Raw genomic sequence first — 23,562 nt, forward strand, 5'->3', positions numbered from 1 at the left:
GGTAAAACTTAAAGGTAACTGGTTATAGTTATAACATACTGAGTTAAACTTAATAGCTACCACAGCCAGCACATCCTTCCTCGGATATGGTGCCCAGTACACGTGGTCACGGGGAGAACGTGCAAACTCCACACAATACCCAAAGGTGGGATCGGGCTCTGGTTCTACCCCCTGCGCCACTGTGCCGCCCCTGTGATCTGTGCGGATATTATTTAATTTTTTTTTTGATGAGCTACATTCTATTTCACTCAGTTTCCGTGGATCATCTGTGACTACACATCTGAGGAGTTAGATGTGAATAACCCAAGCGTCTTCCGAGATCTCACTCGCCCCATTGGCGTGGTGAACGACAAGCATGCAAGGGATGTGAAGGAGAAGTGAGTTCCCTTTCTTTATTTGCTTGGACAGCCATCGTGGATAGGTGGAGGGGCAGGTAGTGTAGAGAAAGCAGGGACTCCGCAGAAGGACTTGGACAGGTTGGGAGAGTGGGCAGAGAAGTGGCAGATGGAATACAGTGTAGCAAAGTGTGGAGTCATGCATTTTGGTTGTAGGAATAAAGGCGTAGACTATTTTCTAAATGGGGTGAGAATCAGAAATCGGAGGTACAAAGGGACTTGGGAGTGTTGGTTCAAGAATAAGGGGTAAGCCATTTAGAACGGAGATGAGGAAACACTTTTTCACACAGAGAGTGGTGAGTCTGTGGAATTCTCTGCCTCAGAGGGCGGTGGAGGCCGGTTCTCTGGATACTTTCAAGAGAGAGCTAGATAGGGCTCTTAAAGATAGCGGAGTCAGTGGATATGGGGAGAAGGCAGGAACGGGGTACTGATTGGGGATGATCAGCCATGATCACATTGAATGGCGGTGCTGGCTCAAAGGGCCGAATGGCCTACTCCTGCACCTATTGTCTATTGTCTAAAGATTAATTTGCACATTAAATCGGTGGTAAGGAAGGCAAAGCAATATTGGCATTTATGGTCTGTTTCCACACTGTATGAATGTGGCTCATTAATTTCAGTTTTGTTTAGTTTATTGTCACGTGTACCGAGGTACAGTGAAAAGCTTTTGTTGCGTGCTAACCAGTCAGCGGAAAGACAATACATGATTACAATCGAGCCATTTACTGTGTATAGATATGTGATTCGGAAATAACGTTTAGTGCAAGGTAAAGCCAGTAAAGTTCGATCAAAGATAGTCTGAGGGTCACCAATGAGGTAGATAGTAGTTCAGGACCGCTCTCTGGTTGGTGATAGGATGATTCAGTTGCCTGATAACAACTGGGGGAAAAACTGTCCCTGAATCTGGAGGTGTGCGTTTTCACACTTCTGTACCATTTGCCTGATGAGCAGTCCTGAACTACTATCCACCTCATTGGTGACCCTTAGACTATCTTTAATCGGATTTCACTGACTTTACCTTGCACTAAACGTTATTCCCTTTATCATGTATCTGTACGCTTGCATCAGTCGACTGTGATCATGTGTTGTCTTTCCGCTGACTGGTTAGCACGCAACAAAAGCTTTTCACTGTACCTCGGTACACGTGACAATAAACTAGACTGAAACCGATGGGAGAGGGTAGAGGAGGGAGTGGCCAGGGTGCGAATCACCCTTGATGATGCTGCTGGCCTTGCCGAGGCAGCATGAGGTGTGGATGGAGTCAATGGAAGGGAGGTTGGTTTGTGCAACGGTCTGGGCTGCGTCCACAATTCGCTGTGATTTCTTGGACGTAGCTGTTCCTAAAACAAGCCGTGATGCGTCCCGGTAAAATGCTTTCTGCAGCGCATCTGTAGAAGTTGGTGAGAGTTGTTGGCGACTGCAGTGTGGAACGTGACTCTTTCTCTCCCACCACTCAGATTTGAAAGCTTTGAGGACCCGACAGGCAACATTGATAAGTTCCACTACGGCACCCACTATTCCAATGCGGCTGGAGTGATGCACTACATGATCCGCACCGAGCCTTTCACCACCTTACACATCCAGCTACAGAGCAGCAGGTAAGCACACTCCCAATAACAAACCTCAACATTAGAACGGGCACGGTGGCGCAGTGGTAACGTTGCTGCCTTATGCCCCTGTCCCACTTAGGAGACCTAAACAGCAACCTCTGGTGACCTTGCCCGCCACCGAGAAAAAAAAATCAAGGTCGAGGTGACCTGCAACCTCCTACCACCTCCCACGCACATGTTGAAAACCTTCCTCGACTTCGACTAGACCTGCAACTAAAAAATTATCGATTTTAAAACGGCAACATATTTTTAGTCGAGGCCGGTTTTAATCATGATGAAAAAACAGCAGCAACCTAGATGAAGCCTTGACCACGCGGAAACAACTTTCGACCATTAGGGAGAGTGACCAACACCTCCGGTGACCTCATGGAAACCTTGGGTGTCGGGCAAGGTCACCAGAGGTTGCTGTTTAGGTCTCCTAAGTGGGACAGGGGCTTTACAGTGCCAGAGACCTGGGTTTGATCCTGCTGTCCATATGGAGTTTGTACGTTCTCCCCGTGACCTGCGTGGGTTTTCTCCGGGTGCTCAAGTTTCCTCCCACACTCCAAAGACGTACAGGTTTGTTTAAGAAAGAACTGCAGATGCTGGAAAAATCGAAGGTAGACAAAAATGCTGAAGAAACTCAGCGGGTGAGGCAGCATCTATGGAGTGAAGGAATTGGCGACGTTTCAGGTCGAGACCCTTCAACAGTTTTGTTGGTTAATTGGCTTATGTCAATTGTGCCTAATGCAAGGGTTCCCAACCTGGGGTAAATTTACCCCACTGGGGGTACATTTACATTTCACCTACCCAGGGAGTAAATATGTCGATTCTGGATCTGTAGATATTTTTTCTCATTGACTGGTTTGGTTTGGATCTGTTCATCATTAGTTGTTCATAAATAAGTGAAATAACATTGTTATGGGCTATTAAAGTTGCCAGGGGTAAACGGGACCAAAAAGGTTGGGTGTAGGATAATGCTAGCGCACGAGGTGATCGTTGGTCGGCACGGACTCGGTGGGCCGAAGGGCCTTGTACCTGCCTTGTATCTCTAAAGTCTAAAGTCTTAGGAAGACATTTGGACAGATACGGTAGGAAAGGTTTAGGGTGTAGAAACATAGAAACATAGAAAATAGGTGCAGGAGTAGACCATTCAGCCCTTCGAGCCCTTCATTGTGATCATGGCTGATCGTCCCCAATCAATAACCCGTGCCTGCCTTCTCCCCATATCCCTTGATTCCACTAGCCCCTAGAGCTCCATCTAACTCTCTCTTAAATCCATCCAGTGACTTGGCCTCCACTGCCCTCTGTGGCAGGGAAGGCAGTACCAAACGTGGTGAGCAAACAGACATCACACAGATGGTGTACATGCAAGTTTGGGCCTCTAACATATTGTCACTGCTGCTGCTGCAGCTGAACGAGGGTGTTGACTCAAGCTCAGCTACCTGTCGACTGGTGATCTCAAGGTGAGATCTGCTGATGCATCAGGACACTCCCCTTAACCCATGACGTCACGTGACAGACCTTGTAACCACCGGCAAGGGTTCGACAGTAAGTGGTCTGACCATCAGGTGGCGCTCAAGGGTGATATAGGCAACGTATAATTGCCCCATGAGCAAATGGGGCTAGTTTAGGAGGGGCATCTTGTAGATGGGCCGAAGGGTCAGTTTCCCTGCTTGCGTGAGCTCTCTGTATTGTATCGTCCATCGTTGTACTGTGCCCTCGTGCGGCGACATTCTGCATCCTTGCCCGGGAGCTCCGGAATGCTGGGACCGCCGATTGGAACATTGCGGATGCTGCGCGTCTGTGGGCGGCGGCGCTGACTTTAACATCGGGATCTCTCGCCGAGATCGCCAGTGGTCGAGCTCCGTCCAGCGCGGCCTGTCCGCTTCGGAAGCCGCGGTCTCCGGTAAGGAGGCGGCCGTTCATGGCACCCCAAGCCACTGAGAGGGTTCCCCCGACACCGGAGCACCATCACCCGGCGAGAAGGGCCTGAAACATCGGGCCCTGTAGTGGCGACTGCGGAGGCCTCAATAGGCCCGACTATTGGTGGACATGGGGATGGGGACTGGACTTTGTGCCTTCCCTCACAGTGGGAACCATTGTGGGGGGATGTTTTTATGTTTTATGTTAAATTCCTTGATAATGTTGTGTTGTATTCTTATTAATGTGCTGCAATGGCAACTCGAATTTCACTATACCAATCAGGGCTCCTAAAGATAGCGGAGTCGGGGGATATGGGGAGAAGGCAGGAACGGGGTACTGATTGGGGATGATCAGCCATGCTGGCTCGAAGCGCCAAATGGCCTACTCCTGCACCTATTGTCTATTGTCTATTGTCTATGTGACAATAAATGAACCTTTGAGAGATTAAACAGTCGGAGCTAAGTGGCGATCTTGTGTCTGTGAGTGTGGTTTTTATGACTCTGTTCCTCCAATTTGCGTTTGGCCCCGACTGTGATATTGTTGAATGTTTGTGTCCCTACAGGTTTGACTGTGCCGACCGCCAGTTCCACTCCATCCCCGCCGCCTGGCAGGTCCGGGTGGACAACCCCGTCGATGTGAAGGAACTAACTCCAGAGTTCTTCTACTTCCCGGAGTTTCTGGAGAACCAGAATGGTAGGCGACACGACAGGCTCACTATCCCAGGGATCAACGCTGGGGGCTAGACAATAGACAATAGGTGCAGGAGTAGGCCATTCGGCCCTTCGAGCCAGCACCGCCAGTCAATGTGATCATGGCTCTGGATACTTTCAAGAGAGAGCTGGATAGGGCTTTTATAGCGGAGTCAGGGGATATGGGGAGAAGGCAGGAACGGGGTACTGATTGGGGATGATCAGCCATGATCACATTGAATGGCGGTGCTGGCTCGAAGGGCCGAATGGCCTACTCCTGCACCTATTGTCTAATGTCTAGCTCTCTCTTGAAAGTTCTTGCATAGAGGATCAAACCCGGGTCTCTGGCGCTGTGAGGCAGCAACTCTATCGCTGAGCCACTGTGCCATCCCATCACCTACCACCAACCTGTATCCCCTCTCCACCTCATCTCCTCCCCTTCGCTCCCCTCCCCTCTCCTTCTCTCCCTGTCCCTGCCTCCTTACCAACTTTACACCCTGGCCTTTCATTCAGTGGGCTGTTAAAATGCTGTGGAGTCTTACCGACATTATCGCAGGTGATGCATTAGTGGGGAAACTGTGAAGCAGGAAGGAATTTTCATTTATCAATAGCGACCCAATTAACGACCCGTGGCAGGAATTGAACAGCAACAGGACAATAGGCTGTGTAGGAAGGAACTGCAAATGCTGGTTTACACCGAAGGTAGATACAAAAAGCTCAGCGGGACAGGCAGCATCTCTGGAGAGAAGGAATGGGTGACGTTTCGGGTCGAGACCCTTCTTCAGACTGAGAGTGATACAGCGTGGAAACAGGCCCTTTGGCCCATCTTGCCTGTTTCCACACTCTTATCTCTAAAGGTGGGAAACCGGAGCACCCAGAGAAAACCCACGCGGTCACAGGATAAACGTACAAACTCCACACAGACAGTATCCGCAGTCAGGATCGAACCCAGGTCTCTGGCGCTGTGAGGCAGCAGCTCTACTGCTGCACCACCGTGCCCCCCTGTAAAGACAGTGACGATTCGGGTCTGAAGAAGGGTCTGGACCTGAAACGTCACCCATTCCTTCTCTCCAGAGATGCTGCCCATCCCGCTGAGTTACTCCAGCATTTTGTGTCTACCTTCGATTTCAACCAGTAGGCCCCCTCTCGGTCATGACTGACCATGGGTGATGCATCCTAGTTTGCGCAGGTGATGTGCGGTCGGATGCAAGCCTGGGTGATGTCATATGGAGGACAGGCTGTTGCCCATGCAGCACGTCCCCCCTCTCCACGTCGCTGATCGATCCAAAGGAACAGCAGGGCCGTTACAGTTTGGCACCAGCGCTGTCGCAGGAGCTGCCAGAGCGAGGTTGTAGACAACGACGAACTGCCTTTGGGGCTCCGACTCCGGGTTTTCTTGAGGTTTACTCCAGGAGCCTTTTCCATGACTGGATATGGCCACAAGGCAGTGGAGGTTTTAAATCAGAGTTTTCCCTCTCCTAGATGGACCACCTTCCCAGGCTGACGAGCCCCGTCTGCCCGAGACTGGTGGGGGTGGGAGCGTCTACCTTCCCGTGCAGGTCTATAGCACCTGCCCACTGCCCAATGATTTCAACCAGCATCTGCAGTTCTTTCTTACACAATCTGCAAGTCGAATCTGTTGTGAGCAAGCAATGCTAGCAATTATATCAAGAGGGCTAGAATACACAAACAGGGAAGTAATGCCAAGGTTCTCTGATGCGCTGGTTAGACCGCATTTGGTTTATTGTGTGCAATTTTGGGCACCATATCACTTCAGTTTAGTTTATCGTAACGTGTGCTGAGGTACAACAAAAAGATTTATTTAAGATCATACCTGAGGATTCATTCATTCATTCATTCATTCATTCATTCATTCATTCATTCATTCATTCATACATTCATTCATTCATTCATGTGCTGGCTCTGGAGAGGGTCCAGAGGAGGTTTACAAGAATGATCCCAGGAATATGTGGGTTAACATAGGATGAGCGTTTGACGGCACTGGGCCTGTACTCGCTGGAGTTTAGAAGGATGAGGGGACACCTCATTGAAACTTACCGAATAGTGAAACTCTTGGATAGAGTGGATGTGGAGAGGATGTTTCCACTAGTGGGAGAGTCTAGGACCAGAGGTCACAGCATCAGAATTAAATGACGTTCCTTTTGAAATTTGTTTAGTCAGAGGGTGGTGAATCTGTGGAATTCTTTGCCACAGACGGCTGTGGAGGTCAAGTCAGTGGATATCTTTATGGCAGAGATAGATAGATTCTTGATTAGTACGGGTGTCAGGGGTTATGAGGAGAAGGCAGGAGAATGGGGTTCGGAGGGAGAGATAGATCAACCATGATTGAATGGCGGAGTAGATTTGATGGGCTGAATGGCCTAATTCTGCTCCTATCACATGACCATATGTTCTTCCCTCCATGCCCGTGTCTCTGTATCTCTGTTTAACCCTCTCGGTGCCTTTATCACCAACGCTTGTACACTATGTCCCCTTCGTCTCTCCAGGGTTCGATCTCGGCTGCCTCCAGATGACCAACGAGAACGTGGCTGACATCGTCCTTCCCAAGTGGGCATCGTCTCCTGAAGACTTCATTTACAAGCACAGGAAAGCACTGGTAACTACAGCCCTGAGGGTTATGCAGGCCCTTCGGCCCATCTCGTCCATGGGCGAACAAGGTCTCTCATACTCTTATTAGGAAAGAACTGCAGATGCTGGTTCACATCGAAGACAGACACAAAATGCTGGTGTAACTCAGCGGGACAGGCAGCATCTCTGGAGAGAAGGAATGGGTAAGGTTTCGGGTCGAGACCCCTCTTCAGGTCTGGACCCGAAACGTCACCCATTCCTTCTGTCCAGAGATGCTGCCTGTCCCGCTGAGTTACTCCAGCATTCTGTGCCTATCTCTCGTAAGTTAGGCCCATTGATTAATTCCCAGTCTGTAATATACTGAGGGATCCATCATTCTACATTTAAACCCCCTGGATCCCATTCCGAGCCCAGTCCGTAGAGGGTTTCAGTTTAGTTTATTGTCACGTGTACCGAGGTACAGTAAAAAGCTTTTTGTTGCGCGCTAACCAGTCAGGGGAAAGACAATACATGATTACAATCGAGCCGTTCACAGTGTACAGATACATGACAAGGGAATAACGTTTAGTGCAAGGTAAAGCCAGCAAAGTCCGGTCGAGGATAGTCCGAGGGTCACCAATGAGGTAGATAGTAGTTCAGGACCGCTCTCTGGTTGTGGTAGGATGATTCAATTGCCTGATAACAGCTGGGAAGAAACGGTCCCTGAATCTGGAGGTGTGCGTTTTCACACTTCTGTACTTTTTGTCCGATGGGAGAGGGGAGAAGAGGGGAGTGGCCAGGGTAGACGCTGGAAGTGCAGATGCTGGAATTTTGTGCAGAACACAAGTACTGGAATAACTCAGCGGGTCAGGCAGCACCTCTGGAGAACATGGATAGATGGCGTTTCCGGTCACCTTTCCATGTTCCACAGAGATGCTGCGTGACCCGCTGAGTTATTCCAGCTCTTGGTATCACGCAATGCTTTCTTCATGTCATATGCTGAGCAGCTGGGCTTGTACACTCTGGAGTTTAGAAGGATGAGAGGGTATCTCATTGAAACATATAAGATTGTTAAGGGTTTGAACACACTAGAGGCAGGAAACATGTTCCCGATGTTTTCAAGAGGCCAGAACCAGGGGCCACAGTTTAAGAATAAGGGGTAAGCCATTTAGAACGGAGACGAGGAAACACTTTTTCTCACAGAGAGTTGTGAGTCTGTGGAATTCTCTGCCTGTGCAGGCCGGTTCTCTGGATACTTTCAAGAGAGCTAGATAGGGCTCTTAAATATAGTGGAGTCAGGGGATATGGGGAGAAGGCAGGAACGGGGTACTGATTGGGGATGATCAGCCATGATCACATTGAATGGCGGTGCTGGCTCGAAGGGCCGAATGGCCTACTCCTGCACCTATTGTCTATTGTCTATTGTCCTCATCTCCTTCCGAAAAGAAGTTCCTTTAATTCTGAGGCTATGACCACTAGTCCTAGACTCTCCCACTAGTGGAAACATACTCTCCACATCCACTCTATCCAGGCCTTTCACTATTCTGTACGTTCCTATGAGGTCCCCACTCATCATTCTAAACTCCAGCGAGTACAGGCCCAGTGCCGACAAATGGTCAACAAACAAATTTGTCTTGAGCTTCCCTCTTCTTTTGGTGATGGAGCTTCTGGCCCTAAGGAAGTGGTTGCAAAGGTCAGGTATTCCTATGGATCTGATCTAATCATTTAGTTTAGTTTAGAGATACAGCGCGGAAACAGGCCCTTCGGCCTACCGTGCCGGCACCGACCAGCGATCCCCGCACATTAACACTATCCTACACATACTGGGAACAATTTGACATTCGTACCAAGCCAATTAAACTACAAACCTGTACGGCTTTGGAGTGTGGGAGGAAACCGAAGATCCCGGAGAAAACCCACGCAGGCCACGGGGAGAACGTACAAACTCCGTACAGACAGTTTAATAGTAGTCGGGGTCAAATCGGGTTTAGGGTTAGGGTCGCCAACTGTCCCGTATTAGCTGGGACATCCCGTATATTGGGCTTAATTGGTTTGTCCCATACGGGACCGCCCTTGTCCCGTATTTGACCGCTACTACTCGGGTCGAGGGGACTGTCGGGTCAGAGCGCCGCGTCCGACCCCGCCTCACCCGTCCCGACGTAGTGCAGCCCATGGAGTGCAGCAGCAGCAGCAGCAGCAGCGCCTCGCCCGTGGCCCCGTCGGTCGGTTGGCAGCCTGGCCTAGCTGTCCGACCTTCGGCCCTTCGCTTACCGCCGACACCACCACCGCCCCCTTCTCCTTCTCACGGCCGATCATCGGTTCATGAGTTGGACGGGGCGCCGGACTTTGCGCGCGGCCCGGGCCAAAACTCCTCAGCTGGCCCGCCGGCTGGGCTTTGTGTGCAGTCCAGCACCCGGGGCCAACTCATCATTCACCCAGCCACGGCCCAGTCGGTCAACGAATTGCTGTGGGGAATTTGTCCCGTATTTTGACCTTTTGTCCCATATTTGGGAGTGAGGAAGTTGGCGACCCTACTGAGGCTGGAAGGCAGCTGCTCTACCCGCTGCACCACCGTGCCGCCCTGTAACCTGGACAATGATGTGTCTGTGTTTGATTTTGTCCACAGGAGTCTGAACATGTCTCAGCAAACCTCCATGATTGGATTGACCTGATCTTTGGCTACAAGCAGAGGGGGCCTGCAGCAGTTGAAGCTCTCAATGTATTTTATTACTGCACATATGAAGGTAGGACAAGTGTACCATCTCTAGTAAGGGGCGGTCAGATGGTGGGGGCATCAGAACACCCATGTATACAATCATGAGCAGATCAATTATTATTATTATAAGAATTTGAGGAAGGACATTCTTGCTATTGAGGGAGTGCAGCGTAGGTTTACAAGGTTCATTCCCGGGATGGCGGGACTGTCATATGCTGAAAGAATGGAACTGCTGGGCTTGTACACTGGAGTTTAGAAGGATGAGAGGGCTCTCATTGAAACATATATAACCATAACCATATAACAATTACAGCACGGAAACAGGCCATCTCGGTCCTTCTAGTCCGTGCCGAACACGTATTCTCCCCTAGTCCCATCTACCTGCACTCAGACCATAACCCTCCATTCCTTTCCCGCCCATATAACTATCCAATTTATTTTTAAATGATAAAATCGAACCTGCCTCCACCACCTTCACTGGAAGCTCATTCCACACAGCTACCACTCTCTGAGTAAAGAAGTTCCCCCTCATGTTACCCCTAAACTTCTGTCCCTTAATTCTCGTCATGTCCTCTTGTTTGAATCTTCCCTACTCTCAGTGGGAAAAGCTTATCCACGTCAACTCTGTCTATCCCTCTCATCATTTTAAAGACCTCTATCAAGTCCCCCCTTAACCTTCTGCGCTCCAAAGAATAAAGCCCTAACTTGTGCAACCTTTCTCTGTAACTTAGTTGCTGAAACCCAGGCAACATTCTAGTAAATCTCCTCTGTACTCCCTCTATTTTGTTGACATCCTTCCTATAATTAGGCGACCAAAATTGTACACCATACTCCAGAATTGGCCTCACCAATGCCTTGTACAATTTTAACATTACATCCCAACTTCTATACTCAATGCTCTGATTTATGAAGGCCAGCACACCAAAAGCTTTCTTTACCACCCTATCTACATGAGATTCCACCTTCAGGGATATAAGATTGTTAAGGGCTTGGACACACTAGAGGCAGGAAACATGTTCCCGATGTTGGGGGAGTCCAGAACCAGGGGCCACAGTTTAAGAATAAGGAGTAAGCCATTTAGAACGGAGACGAGGAAACACTTTTTCTCACAGAGAGTGGTGAGTCTGTGGAATTCTCTGCCTCAGAGGGCGGTGGAGGCCAGTTCTCTGGATACTTTTAAGAGAGAGCTAGATAGGACTCTTAAAAATAGCGGTCAGGGGATATGGGGAGAAGGCAGGAACGGGGTACTGATTGGGGATGATCAGCCATGATCACATTGAATGGCGGTGCTGGCACGAAGGGCCAAATGGCCTACTCCTGCACCTATTGTCTATTGTCTAATTGGAACTGAATTGGCGCTCATGGAAGCTTCATTCATCTACCTGCCGCATTTCCCACTTGACTTCCTGATCTGGCTGGCTCCCAGATTGGTGGCATCGTAGTGATACAGCGCGGTGACAGACCCTTCGGCCCACGGTGTCCGCGCCGACCAGCGATCCCCCCCATGAGCTATTTCTATCCTTTCACACCTGCACGACTTTGGGATCTGGGAGGAAAGCGGAGCACCCGGAGGAAACCCACGCAGGTCACGGGGAGAACATGCAAACTCCGCACAGACAGCATCTGTAGTCAAGATCAAACCTGGGTCTATGGCGCTGTGAGGCAGCAGCTCTACCGCTGAGCCACCATGCCGGCTCGGACGAATGAATGAATGAGATTTTTACACTGACTAGGTTTGAAATAGATTTCTTGCTCGTTGAGTTTGGAGGTATACTCTGGAGTTTAGAAGGATGAGAGGTTATCTTATTGAAACATATAAGGTTATTAAGGGCTTGGACACGCTGGAGACAGGAAACATGTTCCCGGTGTTGGGGGAGTCCAGAACCAGGGGCCACAGTTTAAGAATAAGGAGTAAGCCATTTAGAACAGAGACGAGGAAACACTTTTTCTCACAGAGAGTTGTAAGTCTGTGGAATTCTCTGCCTCAGAGGGCGGTGGAGGCAGGTTCTCTGGATACTTTCAAGAGAGAGCTAGATAGGGCTCTTAAAGATAGCGGAGTCAGGGGATATAGGGAGAAGGGAGGAAAGGGGTACTGATTGAGGATGATCAGCCATGAGCACATTGAATGGCGGTGCTGGCTCGAAGGGCCGAATGGCCTACTCCTGCACCTATTGTCTATTGTCTATTGAATTGAAAAGATCAGAATAGAAGTCCTGTCAATTGCAAGAATCCATTCAACTGGGAAAGAGTGCGAAGACGTTGCCAGGACTCGAGGGCCATAGGGAGAGATTGGGCATGTTTGGATTTTATTCGTTGGAGCGCAGGAGGCTAAGGGGTGATCATATAGAGGTGTATAAAATTACGAGGGGAATAGATGAGGGGAAGGTACCAGGTCGAGCTACTTTTACCTAGAGTAAGGGAATCAAAAACCAGCGGACATAGGTTGAAGGTGAGTAGGGTTAGAGGGAATAGGAATTTGAGGGGCACTTTTTTTACACAGAGGGTGGTGGGTATATGGACTGAGCTGCCAGAGGAGGTAGTTCTGGCAGGTACAATAACAATGGGTGGCACAGTGGTGCAGCGGTTCGATCCTGACCTAGAGTGCTGTCTGTATGGAGTTTGCGCGTTCTCCCTGTGACCGCATGGGGTTTTTTCCCGGGTGCAGCGGTTTCCTCCCACATTCCAAAGACGTACAGGTTTGTCGGTTAATTGACTTTGGTAAAAATGGTAAGTTGTCCCAAGTGCCTAGGATAGGGTCGGTGTGCGGGATGATCGCTGGTCGGCACAGACTCAGTGGGCACAAGGGCCTGTTTGCATGCTGTATCTCGAAAGTCTAAAGTTAATACTATACATAAATACAATCAAGTCATGTACAAGTACAACTTGAAGAGTGAAGATACAGAGTGCAAAACAAAGTTCTAATCTCTAATCTGTGGAATTCTGTGGAATTCTCTGGAGGCCGGTTCTCTGGATACTTTCAAGAGAGAGCTAGATAGGGCTCTTAAAGATAGCGGAGTCAGGGGATATGGGGAGAAGGCAGGAACGGGGTACTGATTGGGGATGATCAGCCATGATCACATTGAATGGCGATGCTGGCTCGAAGGGCCGAATGGCCTACTCCTGAACCTATTGTCTATTGTCTATAAAATGTAAAGGAGGCATTTGGACGGGATCAAGGATAGGAAAGGTTTAGGGTGATAAAGACCAAACGCGGGCAAATGGGGCTAGTTCAGGAGGGGCATCTTGGATTCAGGTCGTAAGGTCATAATTGATAGGAGTAGAATTAGGCCCATCACGTCTACTCCACCGTTCAATCATGGCTGATCTATCTCTCCCTCGAACCCCATTCTCCTGCCTTCTCCCCATAACCTCTGACACCCGTACTGATCAAGAATCTATCTATCTCTGTCTTAAAAATATCCACTGATTTGGCCTCCACAGCCTTCTGTGGCAAAGAATTCCACAGATTCACCACCCTCTGACCAAATAAATTTCTCCCAATCTCCTTTCTAAAAGAACGTCCTTTAATTCTGATTTGGGCTGAAGGGTCAGTTTCCGTGCTGCGTGACTCTATAATGTCAATGACTCTATAATGTGCCATTCCTCATTGTACTGTGTCCGCGCCTAGAAGCAAACTGGCGATCTTGGAAAGATAGAAAATAGGTGCTGGAGTAGGCCATTTGGCCCATCAAGCCAGCACCGCCATTCAATATCATCATGGCTGATCATCCAAAATCAGTTCCTGCTTTTCCCCCATATCCCTTGATTCCGTTAGCCCCAAGAGCTAAATCTAACTCTCTCATGAAAACATCCAGTGAAATGGCCTCCACTGCCTTATGTGGCAGAGAATTCCACAGATTCACAACTCTCTCGGTGAAAAAGTTTTTCCTCATCTCTGTCCTAAATGGCCAACCCCTTATTCTTAAACTGTGACCACTGGTTCTGGACTCCCCCAACATGGGGAACATTTTTCCTGCATCTAGCTTGTCCAATTCCTTAAGAATTTTATATGTTTCTATAAGATCCCTTCTAAATTCCAGCGAATACAAGCCCAGTCGACCCATTCTTTCATCATATGTCTGTCCCGCCATCCCTGGAATTAACCTGGTGAACCTACGCTGCACTCTCTCAATAGAAAGAATGTATTTCCTCAAACTGGGAGACCAAAACTGCACGCAATACTCCAGGTGTGGCCTCACCAGGGCCCTGTACAACTGCAGTACGACCTCCTTGCTCCTAAACTCAAATACTCTCGCAATGAAGGCCAACATGCCATTAGCTTTCTTCACTGCCTGCTGTGCCTGCATGCTTACTTTCAGTGACTGATGTACAAGCACACCCAGGTCTCGTTGCACCTCCCCTTTTCCTAATCTGACACCATTCAGATAATAATATGCCTTCTTGTTCTTGCACCAAAGTGGATAACCTCACATTTATCCGCATTATACAGCATCTGCCATACATCTGCCCACTCACCCAAGTCACCCTGTAGCCTCATAGCATCCACCTCGCAGCTCACACTGCCACCCAGCTTTGTGTCATCTGCAAACTTGGAGATGTTACATTTAATTCCCTCGTCTAAATCGTTAATATAGACCAGAGGTCGGCAACCTTGTTGTGCATAGGAGCCGGGACGCATGTCTGTGAGCGGACTGCGGGCCACATCTATCACGTGTACACGTGAATCCTGCCCCTTCGAGGACGCCACCCTGAGCACTGGCCCCTAGTTACAGGTGCTCGCCAACATGGCGTCCCTAGTTACGGGTGTTCACCAACATGGCGTCCCTAGTTACGGGCGATCACCAACATGGCGTCCCTAGTTACGGGTGCTCACCAACATGGCGTCCCTAGTTACGGGCCCTCGCCAACATGACGTCCCTAGTTACGGGTGCTCACCAACATGGCGTCCCTAGTTACGGGCGCTCACCAACATGGCGTCCCTAGTTACGGGCGCTCACCAACATGGCACCTACGGACCATTGCCTTGGCTCTGTCCTGAAGGCAGTGCCTCAAATACTCGCACTCACTCGTCCCCGGCCTATTGACAACCCGATCCTGACTGTGAAGCCCAGACACAGAAGGCCGTGCCGGCGGCTTTGCGCAGGATGCGGTACAGCCAGAGTTCACTGCTCGGCCGCTCCGCCATCGCAGCCACCAGCGCAGGACACCTTGCGTCCTTGCGTCACCGTGCCTGGGCGCCGAGGCCTCGGGCCCGGGAGGTACCGGAGATGACGGAAGTCTGCGGGCTGGATAAATACGCCTGAGGGCCTATGGGCCGCATTCGGCCAGGTTACTGACCCCTGATATAGACGATAATATAGATTAAACGGTTACATCTTGTGTGTGTGAGTATTGGTTTTATAACTCGTAACCAGCATTGGCTTCGGTATTAATGCGATCCTTGCTGCACAGGGGCCGTGGATCTGGACGCAATCGCCGATGAAACGGAACGGAAGGCCTTGGAAGGGATCATCAGTAACTTCGGGCAAACTCCATGCCAACTCCTCAAGGTAAACGCAAATCGCGACACATACCAAGGCTGCCCAATGGCGCAGCGGGTAGAGTTGCTGCCTCACAGCGCCAGAGACCCGGGTTCGATCCTGACCACAGGTGCTGTCTGTACGGAGTTTGTACGTTCTCCCCGAGACCTGGGTGGGTTTTCTTCAGGAGCTCCGGTTTCCTCCCACACTCCAAAGATGTACAGGTTTGCAGGCTAATTGGTTTGGTATAATTGTGAATTGTCCCTAGTGTGTGTAAGATAGTGTCAGTGTGTGGAGATCGCTGGTCGGCGCGGACTTGGTGGGCTGACGGGGCTGCTTCTGCCCTGTATATCACCAGGCATCTGCCAAATAAACCCTTGTTTACAAGAATGATCCCCAGGAATGAGTGGGTTAACCTATGATGAGCGTTTGTCAGCACAGTTCCTGTACTCGCTAGAGTTTAGAAGAATGAGAGGAGACCTCATTGAAACGAATAGTGAAAGGCCTGGATAGAGTGGATGTGGAGAGGATGTTTCCACTAGTCTGGGACCAGAGGTCATAGCTCAGAATTAAAGGACGTTCCTTTAGGAACGAGATGATGAAGGATTTCTTTAGTCGGTGGTGAACCTGTGGAATTCATTGCCACAGAAGGCTGTGGAGGCCAAGTCAGTGGATATTTTAAAGGCAGAGACAGATAGATTCTTGATTAGTACGGGTGTCAGGGTTTATGGGGAGAAGGCAGGAGAATGGGGTTAGGAGGGAGAGATAAAGCAGCCATGATTGATGGCGGAGTAGACTTGATGGGCTGAATGGCCTAATTCTACTCCTGTCACTTATGATCTTATGACCTCAAATCTCCTCAAGTTATGCCTACTTTGATGAAGTTAAGGGTCTCGACATGAAAAGTCAACTGTTGCTTGTCTCCAAAGATGCTGTCTGACCCGTTGAGTAACTTGAGTACAATCATGCCATGACACAGTACAGTAGTTACAGCGAAACAAAAGATACCAGAGTGAAGAATATTGTTTCTCACCAATGTAGCGTACCAATTCCAGAGAAAATGTCCACATTGAGGTAGGTTGGAAGATTAGGGCTGTTTGGCTCAGAGGATTGAGAGGGGTTGTCACTTTAAGGTTGAGTTGAGGAGAAATTTGTTAGTCATAGAAGAAATATGGATTATGGAATAATATGAAATATGGAAGAAATTATGGATGGGACAAGTATGGAGGGATATGACCAAGCACAGGCAGGTTGACTAGTGTAGTTGGGACATGTTGACCATGTTGGGCCAAAGGGCCTGTTTCCACACTGTAGCACTGTCTGAGTCTAAAGCAGGGGTGGGCAACCTTGTTCTGCATAGGGTGCTAGGACGCGTGTCTGTGAGCGGATGGCGGGCCACATCTATCACGTGTAGACCTGGATCCTAGCCCCTTCGAGGACGCCACCCAGAGCACTGGCCCCTAGTTACGGGTGCTCACCAACATGGCGTCCCTAGTTACGGGCGCTCACCAACATGGCGTCCCTAGTTACGGGCGCTCACCAACATGGCGTCCCTAGTTACGGGCGCTCACCAACATGGCGTCCCTAGTTACGGGCGCTCACCAACATGGCGTCCCTAGTTACGGGCGCTCACCAACATGGCGTCCCTAGTTACGGGTGCTCACCAACATGGCGTCCCTGGTTACGGGCGCTCACCAACATGGCGTCCCTAGTTACGGGCGCTCACCAACATGGCGTCCCTAGTTACGGGTGCTCACCAACATGGCGTCCCTAGTTACGGGCGCTCACCAACATGGCGTCCCTAGTTACGGGCGCTCACCCACATTGCGTCCCTAGTTACGGGCGCTCACCAACATGGCGTACCTAGTTACGGGCGCTCACCAACATGGCGTACCTATGGACCATTGTCCTGGCTCTGTCCTGAAGGCGGTGGCTCAAATACTCACACTCACTCGCCCCCGGCCAATTGACAACCCCGATCCCGACAGTGAAGCCTAGACACAGAAGGTGCACGGCCGTGCCGACGGCTTTGCGCAGGATGCGGTACAGCCAGAGCTCGGCGCTCGGCGGCTCCACAATTGCGGCCGCCAGCGCAGGCCTCCTTGCGTCACGCGGCCTCAGGCCCGGGAAGTCCGGAGATGACGGAAGTCTGCGTGCCGGATGAATACGGGAAAAATAATACGCCTGCGGGCCGGATGATTTCGGATCACGGGCCGCATTCGGCCCGGGGGCCGGAGGTTGCCGACCCCTGCTCTGAAACATGTGACAATAAATAACTTCAACGAATCCTAGCAGGAGCGGAGTTTAGTCAATGGAAGATTATGTAAAGCAAGAGCAGTCTATGTTCTCAACAGCAGATGCGATCGTCCCCGTAATTATTTACCTGATTCATCTTTCGTCGTGCAGGAGCCTCACCCGCCACGTCTTACCGCTGAGAATTCTGTCAGGCGAGCCGCAAAGTTCGACAGCTACACCGTCAATGTCTTTGAACAGCTGGGCCAACTTAAGTCATTCTTTGTTGAGGTAAGTGGTTGTCCATTGCTTGGTGTTGCGTACAGTTCTGGTCGCCCCATCAATAGACAATAAACAACAGGTGCAGGAGGAGGCCATTCGGCCCTTCGTGTCAGCACCGCCATTCAATGTGATCATGGCTGATCATCCCCAATCAGTACCCTGTTCCTGCCTTCTCCCCATATCCCCTGCCTCCGCTATTTTTAAGAGCCCTATCCAGCTCTCTCTTGAAAGCATCCAGAGAACCTGCCTCCAACGCCCTCTGAGGCAAAGAATTCCACACACTCACAACACTCTGTGAGAAAAAGTGTTTCCTCGTCTCCGTTCCAAATGGCTTACTCCTTATTCTTAAACTGTGGCCCCTGGTTCTGCACTCCCCCAACATCGGGAACATGTTTCCTGCCTCCAGCGTGTCCAAACCCTTACCAATCTTATATGTTTCAATGAGATCTCCTCTCATCCTTCTAAACTCCAGAGTGTACAAGCCCAGCTGCTCCATTCTCTCAGCATATGACAGTCCCGCCATCCCGGGAATTAACCTTGTGAACCTACGCTATCACAGGAAGGATGTGGGGGCTTTCGAGAGGGTGCAGAGGAGCTTGACCAGAATGATGCCAGGATTCGAGGGTTTCAGCTATAAGGGGAGGTTGGACAAACTAATCTGTGGAACTCCGTGGATTGCCAACCCTGGACACACCCATGGTCAGCCACGACCGAAGGGGGCCTAAGATTACCACAGAGGGCTGTGGAGGCCAAGTCAGAGGATATTGTTAAGGCAGAGATAGACAAATTCTTAATTAGAACGGGTGTCAAGGGTTATGGGGAGAAGGCAGGAAAATGGGATAAGGAGGCAGAGATCAGCCATGTTTAAATGGCGTAGTAGACTCGATGGGCCGAATGGCCTAATTCTTCCCCATTACTTGTGAACCTGCAAACTTGGATTGAGAGGGAAAGATAGATCGGGACTGATTGAATGGTAGAGTAGACTTAATGGACCGAATGGCCGAATTCTGCTCCTATCACATGAACTTATGATCGATTTCACTGGAATGTTAGGGGTTGAGGGGAAACCTGATAGAAGTGTATAAAGGTATAAGTGACATAGACAGGGTGGATAGCCAGAACCTTTTTTCTCAGGATGGGAATGTCAAGGGCTAGAGGGCATAGCTTAACTGAGACGAGGAAAAACCTTTTCAGCCAGAGTGTTGTGAATCTGTGGAATTCTCTGCCACAGTAGGCAGTGGAGGCCAATTTGCTGGATGGTTTCAAGAGAGATTTAGCGCTTGGGGCTAACGGATAGGGGTAGAAAGGGATATGGGGAGAAAGCAGGAATGGGGAACTGATTTTAGATGATCAGCCATGATCATATTGAATGGCAATGCTGGCTCGAAGGGCCGAATGGCCTACTCCTGCACCTATTGTCTATGTTTCTATGTTTAAGATTAGAGGGACCAAGTTTAAATGAGATGTGCGGGGCACATGTTTTCTTCCCACAGAGGGCGGTGGGTGCCTGGAACGTGCTGCCAGGGGGGGAGGCAGGTGCGTTAGAGGCATCCAAGAGGCTTCTAGATAGGCACATGGATATGCGGGGAATGGTGGGATATGAATCACATGCAGGCTGAGGAGATGAGTTTAACTTGGCATCGTGTTCAGCATGGACTTTGTGGGCCAAAGGGCCTGTTAGAGTCATAGAGTGATAACATGCGGAAACAGGCCCTTCGGCCCTATTTGCCCACACCGGCCAACAATGTCCCATCTACACTATTCCCACCTGCCCGCGTTTGGTCCATATTCCTCCATGTACCTGTCCAACTGTTTCTTAAATATTGGAATAGTCCCAGCCTCAACTACCTCCTCTGGCAGCTTGTTCCATACACCCATCATCCATTGTGTGAAAAAGATACCCTTCGGATTCCTACTGAATCTTCTCCCCTTCACCTTGAACCTATGTCCTCTGGCCTGTTGCTGTGTTGTTCTGGTCTATGTAATAGTAGAATGAGCATGTGCCTGAACAACAAAATGTGTTTTCTGGAGAAACTCAGCGGGTGCAGCAGCATCTATGGAGCGAAGGAAATAGGCAACGTTTCAGGACGAAACTTTGCCTATTTCCTTCGCTCCATAGATGCTGCTGCACCCGCTGAGTTCCTCCAGCACTTTTGTCTACCTTTGATTTTCCAGCGTCTGCAGTTCTTTCTTAAACACAATGTGTTTTCTTGCAGGGCATCAGCGATGCTATTCCATTGGTACAGGCTGTGGTGCCAAAAAACCAAGCCCATACCTTCATCACACAGGGATCCCCAGATGTACTGGTGAGTAAATAGTGTTTTAGTTTAGTTTTGAGATACAGCACGGAAACAGGCCCTTCGGCCCACTGTGTCCGTGCCGACCAGCGATCCCCGCACATTAACACTATCCGACACACACCAGGGACAATTTTTACATTTACCAAGCCAATTAACCAACAATTAATGGAGGCGAGGGATGAAGGCCCCGCAGCAGCCTGGGGCTCGCCTGGAGCGAGCCCTGCTCCAGGAGACCCAGCGTGCGGACCGGACTGGACTATGTAAACGGCGCCAAAACCTGGCGGCTCTTGCATGCGGTCTCAGTGGACTATTTATGTACACTCTGAACTCGTTTGAGGACGCAAAACGTCTCCATTCTTTCTCTCCAGAGATGCTGCCTGTCCCACTGAGTTACTCCAGCTTTTCGTGTCTATCTTGCGGACCGGATGATTTTTATTACGGGTCGCATTCGGCCCGGGGGCTGTAGGTTGCCGACCCCTGGTTTAAGAGATACTTGGGCAGGTACATGGACAGGAAAGCTCGTGAGGGACGTGGGCAATATGGGGGCATTTTGGTCAGCATGGACAAATGGGGCCGAAGGGCCTGTTTCACTGAAATGTGACTCATTTTGTTTTAATTTCTCTCAGGTAACAGTGAGTATGAACGGTCTGATAGGAACTCATGGCTGGCTGCCTTACGACAAAAACATTTCAAATTACTTCACCTTTACCAAGGACCCCGTCATCTCCAATGTAAAGTAAGTTATCTTCTTGTCTTACACAACGCCACCACAACCCATCTTACAGCGAACCCACCCTCCCAACAACTAGAGAGCAGCGTAATCAAGGACCAGTCGCACCCTGGCCACTCCCTCTTCTCCCCTCTCCCAATGGGCACGAGATACAGAAGTGTGAAAATACACACCTCCAGATTCAGGGACCGTTTCTTCCCAGCTGTTATCAGGCAACTGAATCATCCTACCACAACCAGAGAGCGGTCCCGAACTACTATCTACCTCATTGGTGACTGTCGGACTATCCTTGATCGGACTTTACTGGCTTTACCTTGCACTAAACATTATTCCCTTATCATGTATCTATACACTGTAATTGGCTCGACTGTAATCATGTATTGTCTTTCTGCTGAATGGTTAGCACGCAACAAAAGCTTTTCACTGTACCTCGGTACACGTGACAATAAACTACACTGTCCTGAGCTATTATCTACCTTATTGGAGACCCTCGGACTATCTTTAATCGGACTTTATCTTGTACTCAACTATATTCCAGGATCCCAGCAATGAGTGGGTTAACCTATGATGAGCGTTTGTCGGCACTGGGCCTGTACTCGCTGGAGTTTAGAAGAATGAGGGGGGGACCTCATTGAAACATCCAGAATGGTGAAAGGCCTGGATAGAGTGGATGTGGAGAGGATGTTTCCACTAGTGGGAGAGTCTAGGACTGGAGATCACAGCCTCAGAATTAAAGGACGTTCTTTTAGGAAACAGATGACGAGGAATTTCTTCAGTCAGAGGGTGGTGAATCTGTGGAATTCTTTTGTCACAGAAGGCTGTGGAGGCCAAATCAGTGGATATTTTTAAGATAGATTCTTGATTAGTACGGGTGTCAGGGGTAATGGGGAGAAGGCAGGAGAATGGGGTTAGGAGGGAGAGATAGATCAGCCATGATTGAATGGCGGAGTAGACTCGATGGGCCGAATGGCCTAATTCTGCTCCTATCACTAATGATAAAAGGGAAGCATTTTCCTGTCACTTATGAACATGAATATCTGTAAAGCAAACTAAAGTAAACTTAGTGGTGCATTGCGGTGAGATTAGAGATGGAGGGTTATGAGATGGATGGGGTCTGATGGGCCGAATGGCCGAATTCTACTCCTATCCCTTAAGACCTCATTACCAATGATTCACATCATTCCTTTTATCATGTATCTGTACATTGTGATTGTAATCATGTATTGTCTTTCCGCTGACTGGATAGCGCGCAACAAAGGCTTTTCACTGTACCTCGGTACACGTGACAATAAACTAACCTTGGACACTTGCTGCAGGACTCAGCGATTCCTGTCGGGCCCGCTCGCTCCTGGTATCGATTTATCGCCAAAGATCCTGGCCGTTTCCCACGACGGGAAGCTGCTATTCAGCGGCGGTCACTGGGACAACAGTCTCCGGGTAACATCCTTGAGTAAAGGCAAAGTGACGGGACACATCACCAGGCACATCGGTGAGTAATGGCCAAACACCACGGCTCAGTGCTTCTTCATCATCCGCCTTACAGCGAATGCACCGCCGGAGACCCGGGTTCGATCCCGACTACGGGTGCTGTCCGTACGGAGTTTGCACGTTCTCCCCGTGACCTGCGTGGGTTTTCTCCGAGATCTTCGGCCTCCTCCCACATCCCAAAGACGTGCAGGTTTGTAGGTTAATTGGTTTGGTAAATGAAAAGATTGTCCCTAGTGGGTGTAGGATAGTGTTAATGTGTGGGGATCGCTGGTCGGCACGGACCCGGTGGGCCGAAGGGCCTGTTTCCGCGCTGTATCTCTAAACTAAATATGAGTTACAGAGAAAACCCCAGTCATAGAGAGATACAGTTTGGAAACAGGCCCTTCGGCCCAACTTGCCCACACCAGCCAACATGTCCCAGCTACACTAGTCCCACCTGCCTGCGCCTGGTCCATATCCCTCCAAGTCCATTCAGTTCATACTCAAGCACAATCTCCTATGGGCGGCATGGTGGTGTAGCAGTAGAGTCACTGTCTCATGGCACCAGAGACCCGGGTTTCATCCTGACGACGGCTGCTGTCTGTACGGAGTTTGCACGTTCTCCCCATGTCCTGCGTGGGTTTTCTCCGGGTGATCCGGTTTCCTCCCACACTCCAAAGACGTACAGGTTTGTAGGTTAAATGGCTTTGGTAGAATTATAAACTATCCCTAGTGTGTGTAGGATAGTGTTAGTGTGCGGGGATCGCTGGGCCGAAGGGCCTGTTCCTGCTCAGTATCTCTAAACTAAACGAAACTAAAAACTAGTACAAAATGTGCAGGAAAGAACTGCAGATGCTGGTTTAAATTGAAGGTAGACACAAAATGCTGGAGTAACTCAGCGGGACAGGCAGCATCTCTGGAGAGAAGGAATGGGAGACGTTTCGGGTCCTCAGACGAGCAGAAAGTGTATATAAATAGTCCACTGAGACCGCTTGCACGAGTCGCCAGATTTTGGCACCGTTTACATAGTCCAGTCCGCCCGCTGGCTCTCCTGGAGCGGGGTTCGAGCCAGGCGAGCCCCAGGCTGCTGCGGGGCCTCCATCCATCGCACCATGTTATAAGAAAGATGTTGCCAAGCTGGAAAGGGTACAGAGAAGATTTACGAGGATGTTGCCAGGACTAGAGGGT

At 49.8% G+C, this 23,562-nt stretch overlaps 1 protein-coding gene across 1 annotated transcript in view; it reads left to right on the forward strand.

Annotated features, from left to right (window-relative positions):
• nbeal2 (neurobeachin like 2) overlaps positions 1–23,562 on the forward strand; it is a 177,768-nt gene that overhangs the window by 140,097 nt on the left and 14,109 nt on the right. Inside the window, exons 40-49 of the mRNA XM_033020421.1 lie at positions 253–377; positions 1,853–1,993; positions 4,473–4,603; positions 7,107–7,216; positions 9,794–9,911; positions 15,296–15,393; positions 17,770–17,886; positions 20,094–20,183; positions 20,804–20,913; positions 22,224–22,396. Coding sequence (XP_032876312.1) covers positions 253–377; positions 1,853–1,993; positions 4,473–4,603; positions 7,107–7,216; positions 9,794–9,911; positions 15,296–15,393; positions 17,770–17,886; positions 20,094–20,183; positions 20,804–20,913; positions 22,224–22,396 — 1,213 coding nt within the window. The remainder of the gene's footprint in view (positions 1–252; positions 378–1,852; positions 1,994–4,472; positions 4,604–7,106; positions 7,217–9,793; positions 9,912–15,295; positions 15,394–17,769; positions 17,887–20,093; positions 20,184–20,803; positions 20,914–22,223; positions 22,397–23,562) is intronic.

The sequence above is a fragment of the Amblyraja radiata genome, chromosome 4 (genome assembly GCF_010909765.2).
Source record: "Amblyraja radiata isolate CabotCenter1 chromosome 4, sAmbRad1.1.pri, whole genome shotgun sequence".
NCBI classification, from domain to species: Eukaryota; Metazoa; Chordata; class Chondrichthyes; order Rajiformes; family Rajidae; genus Amblyraja; species Amblyraja radiata.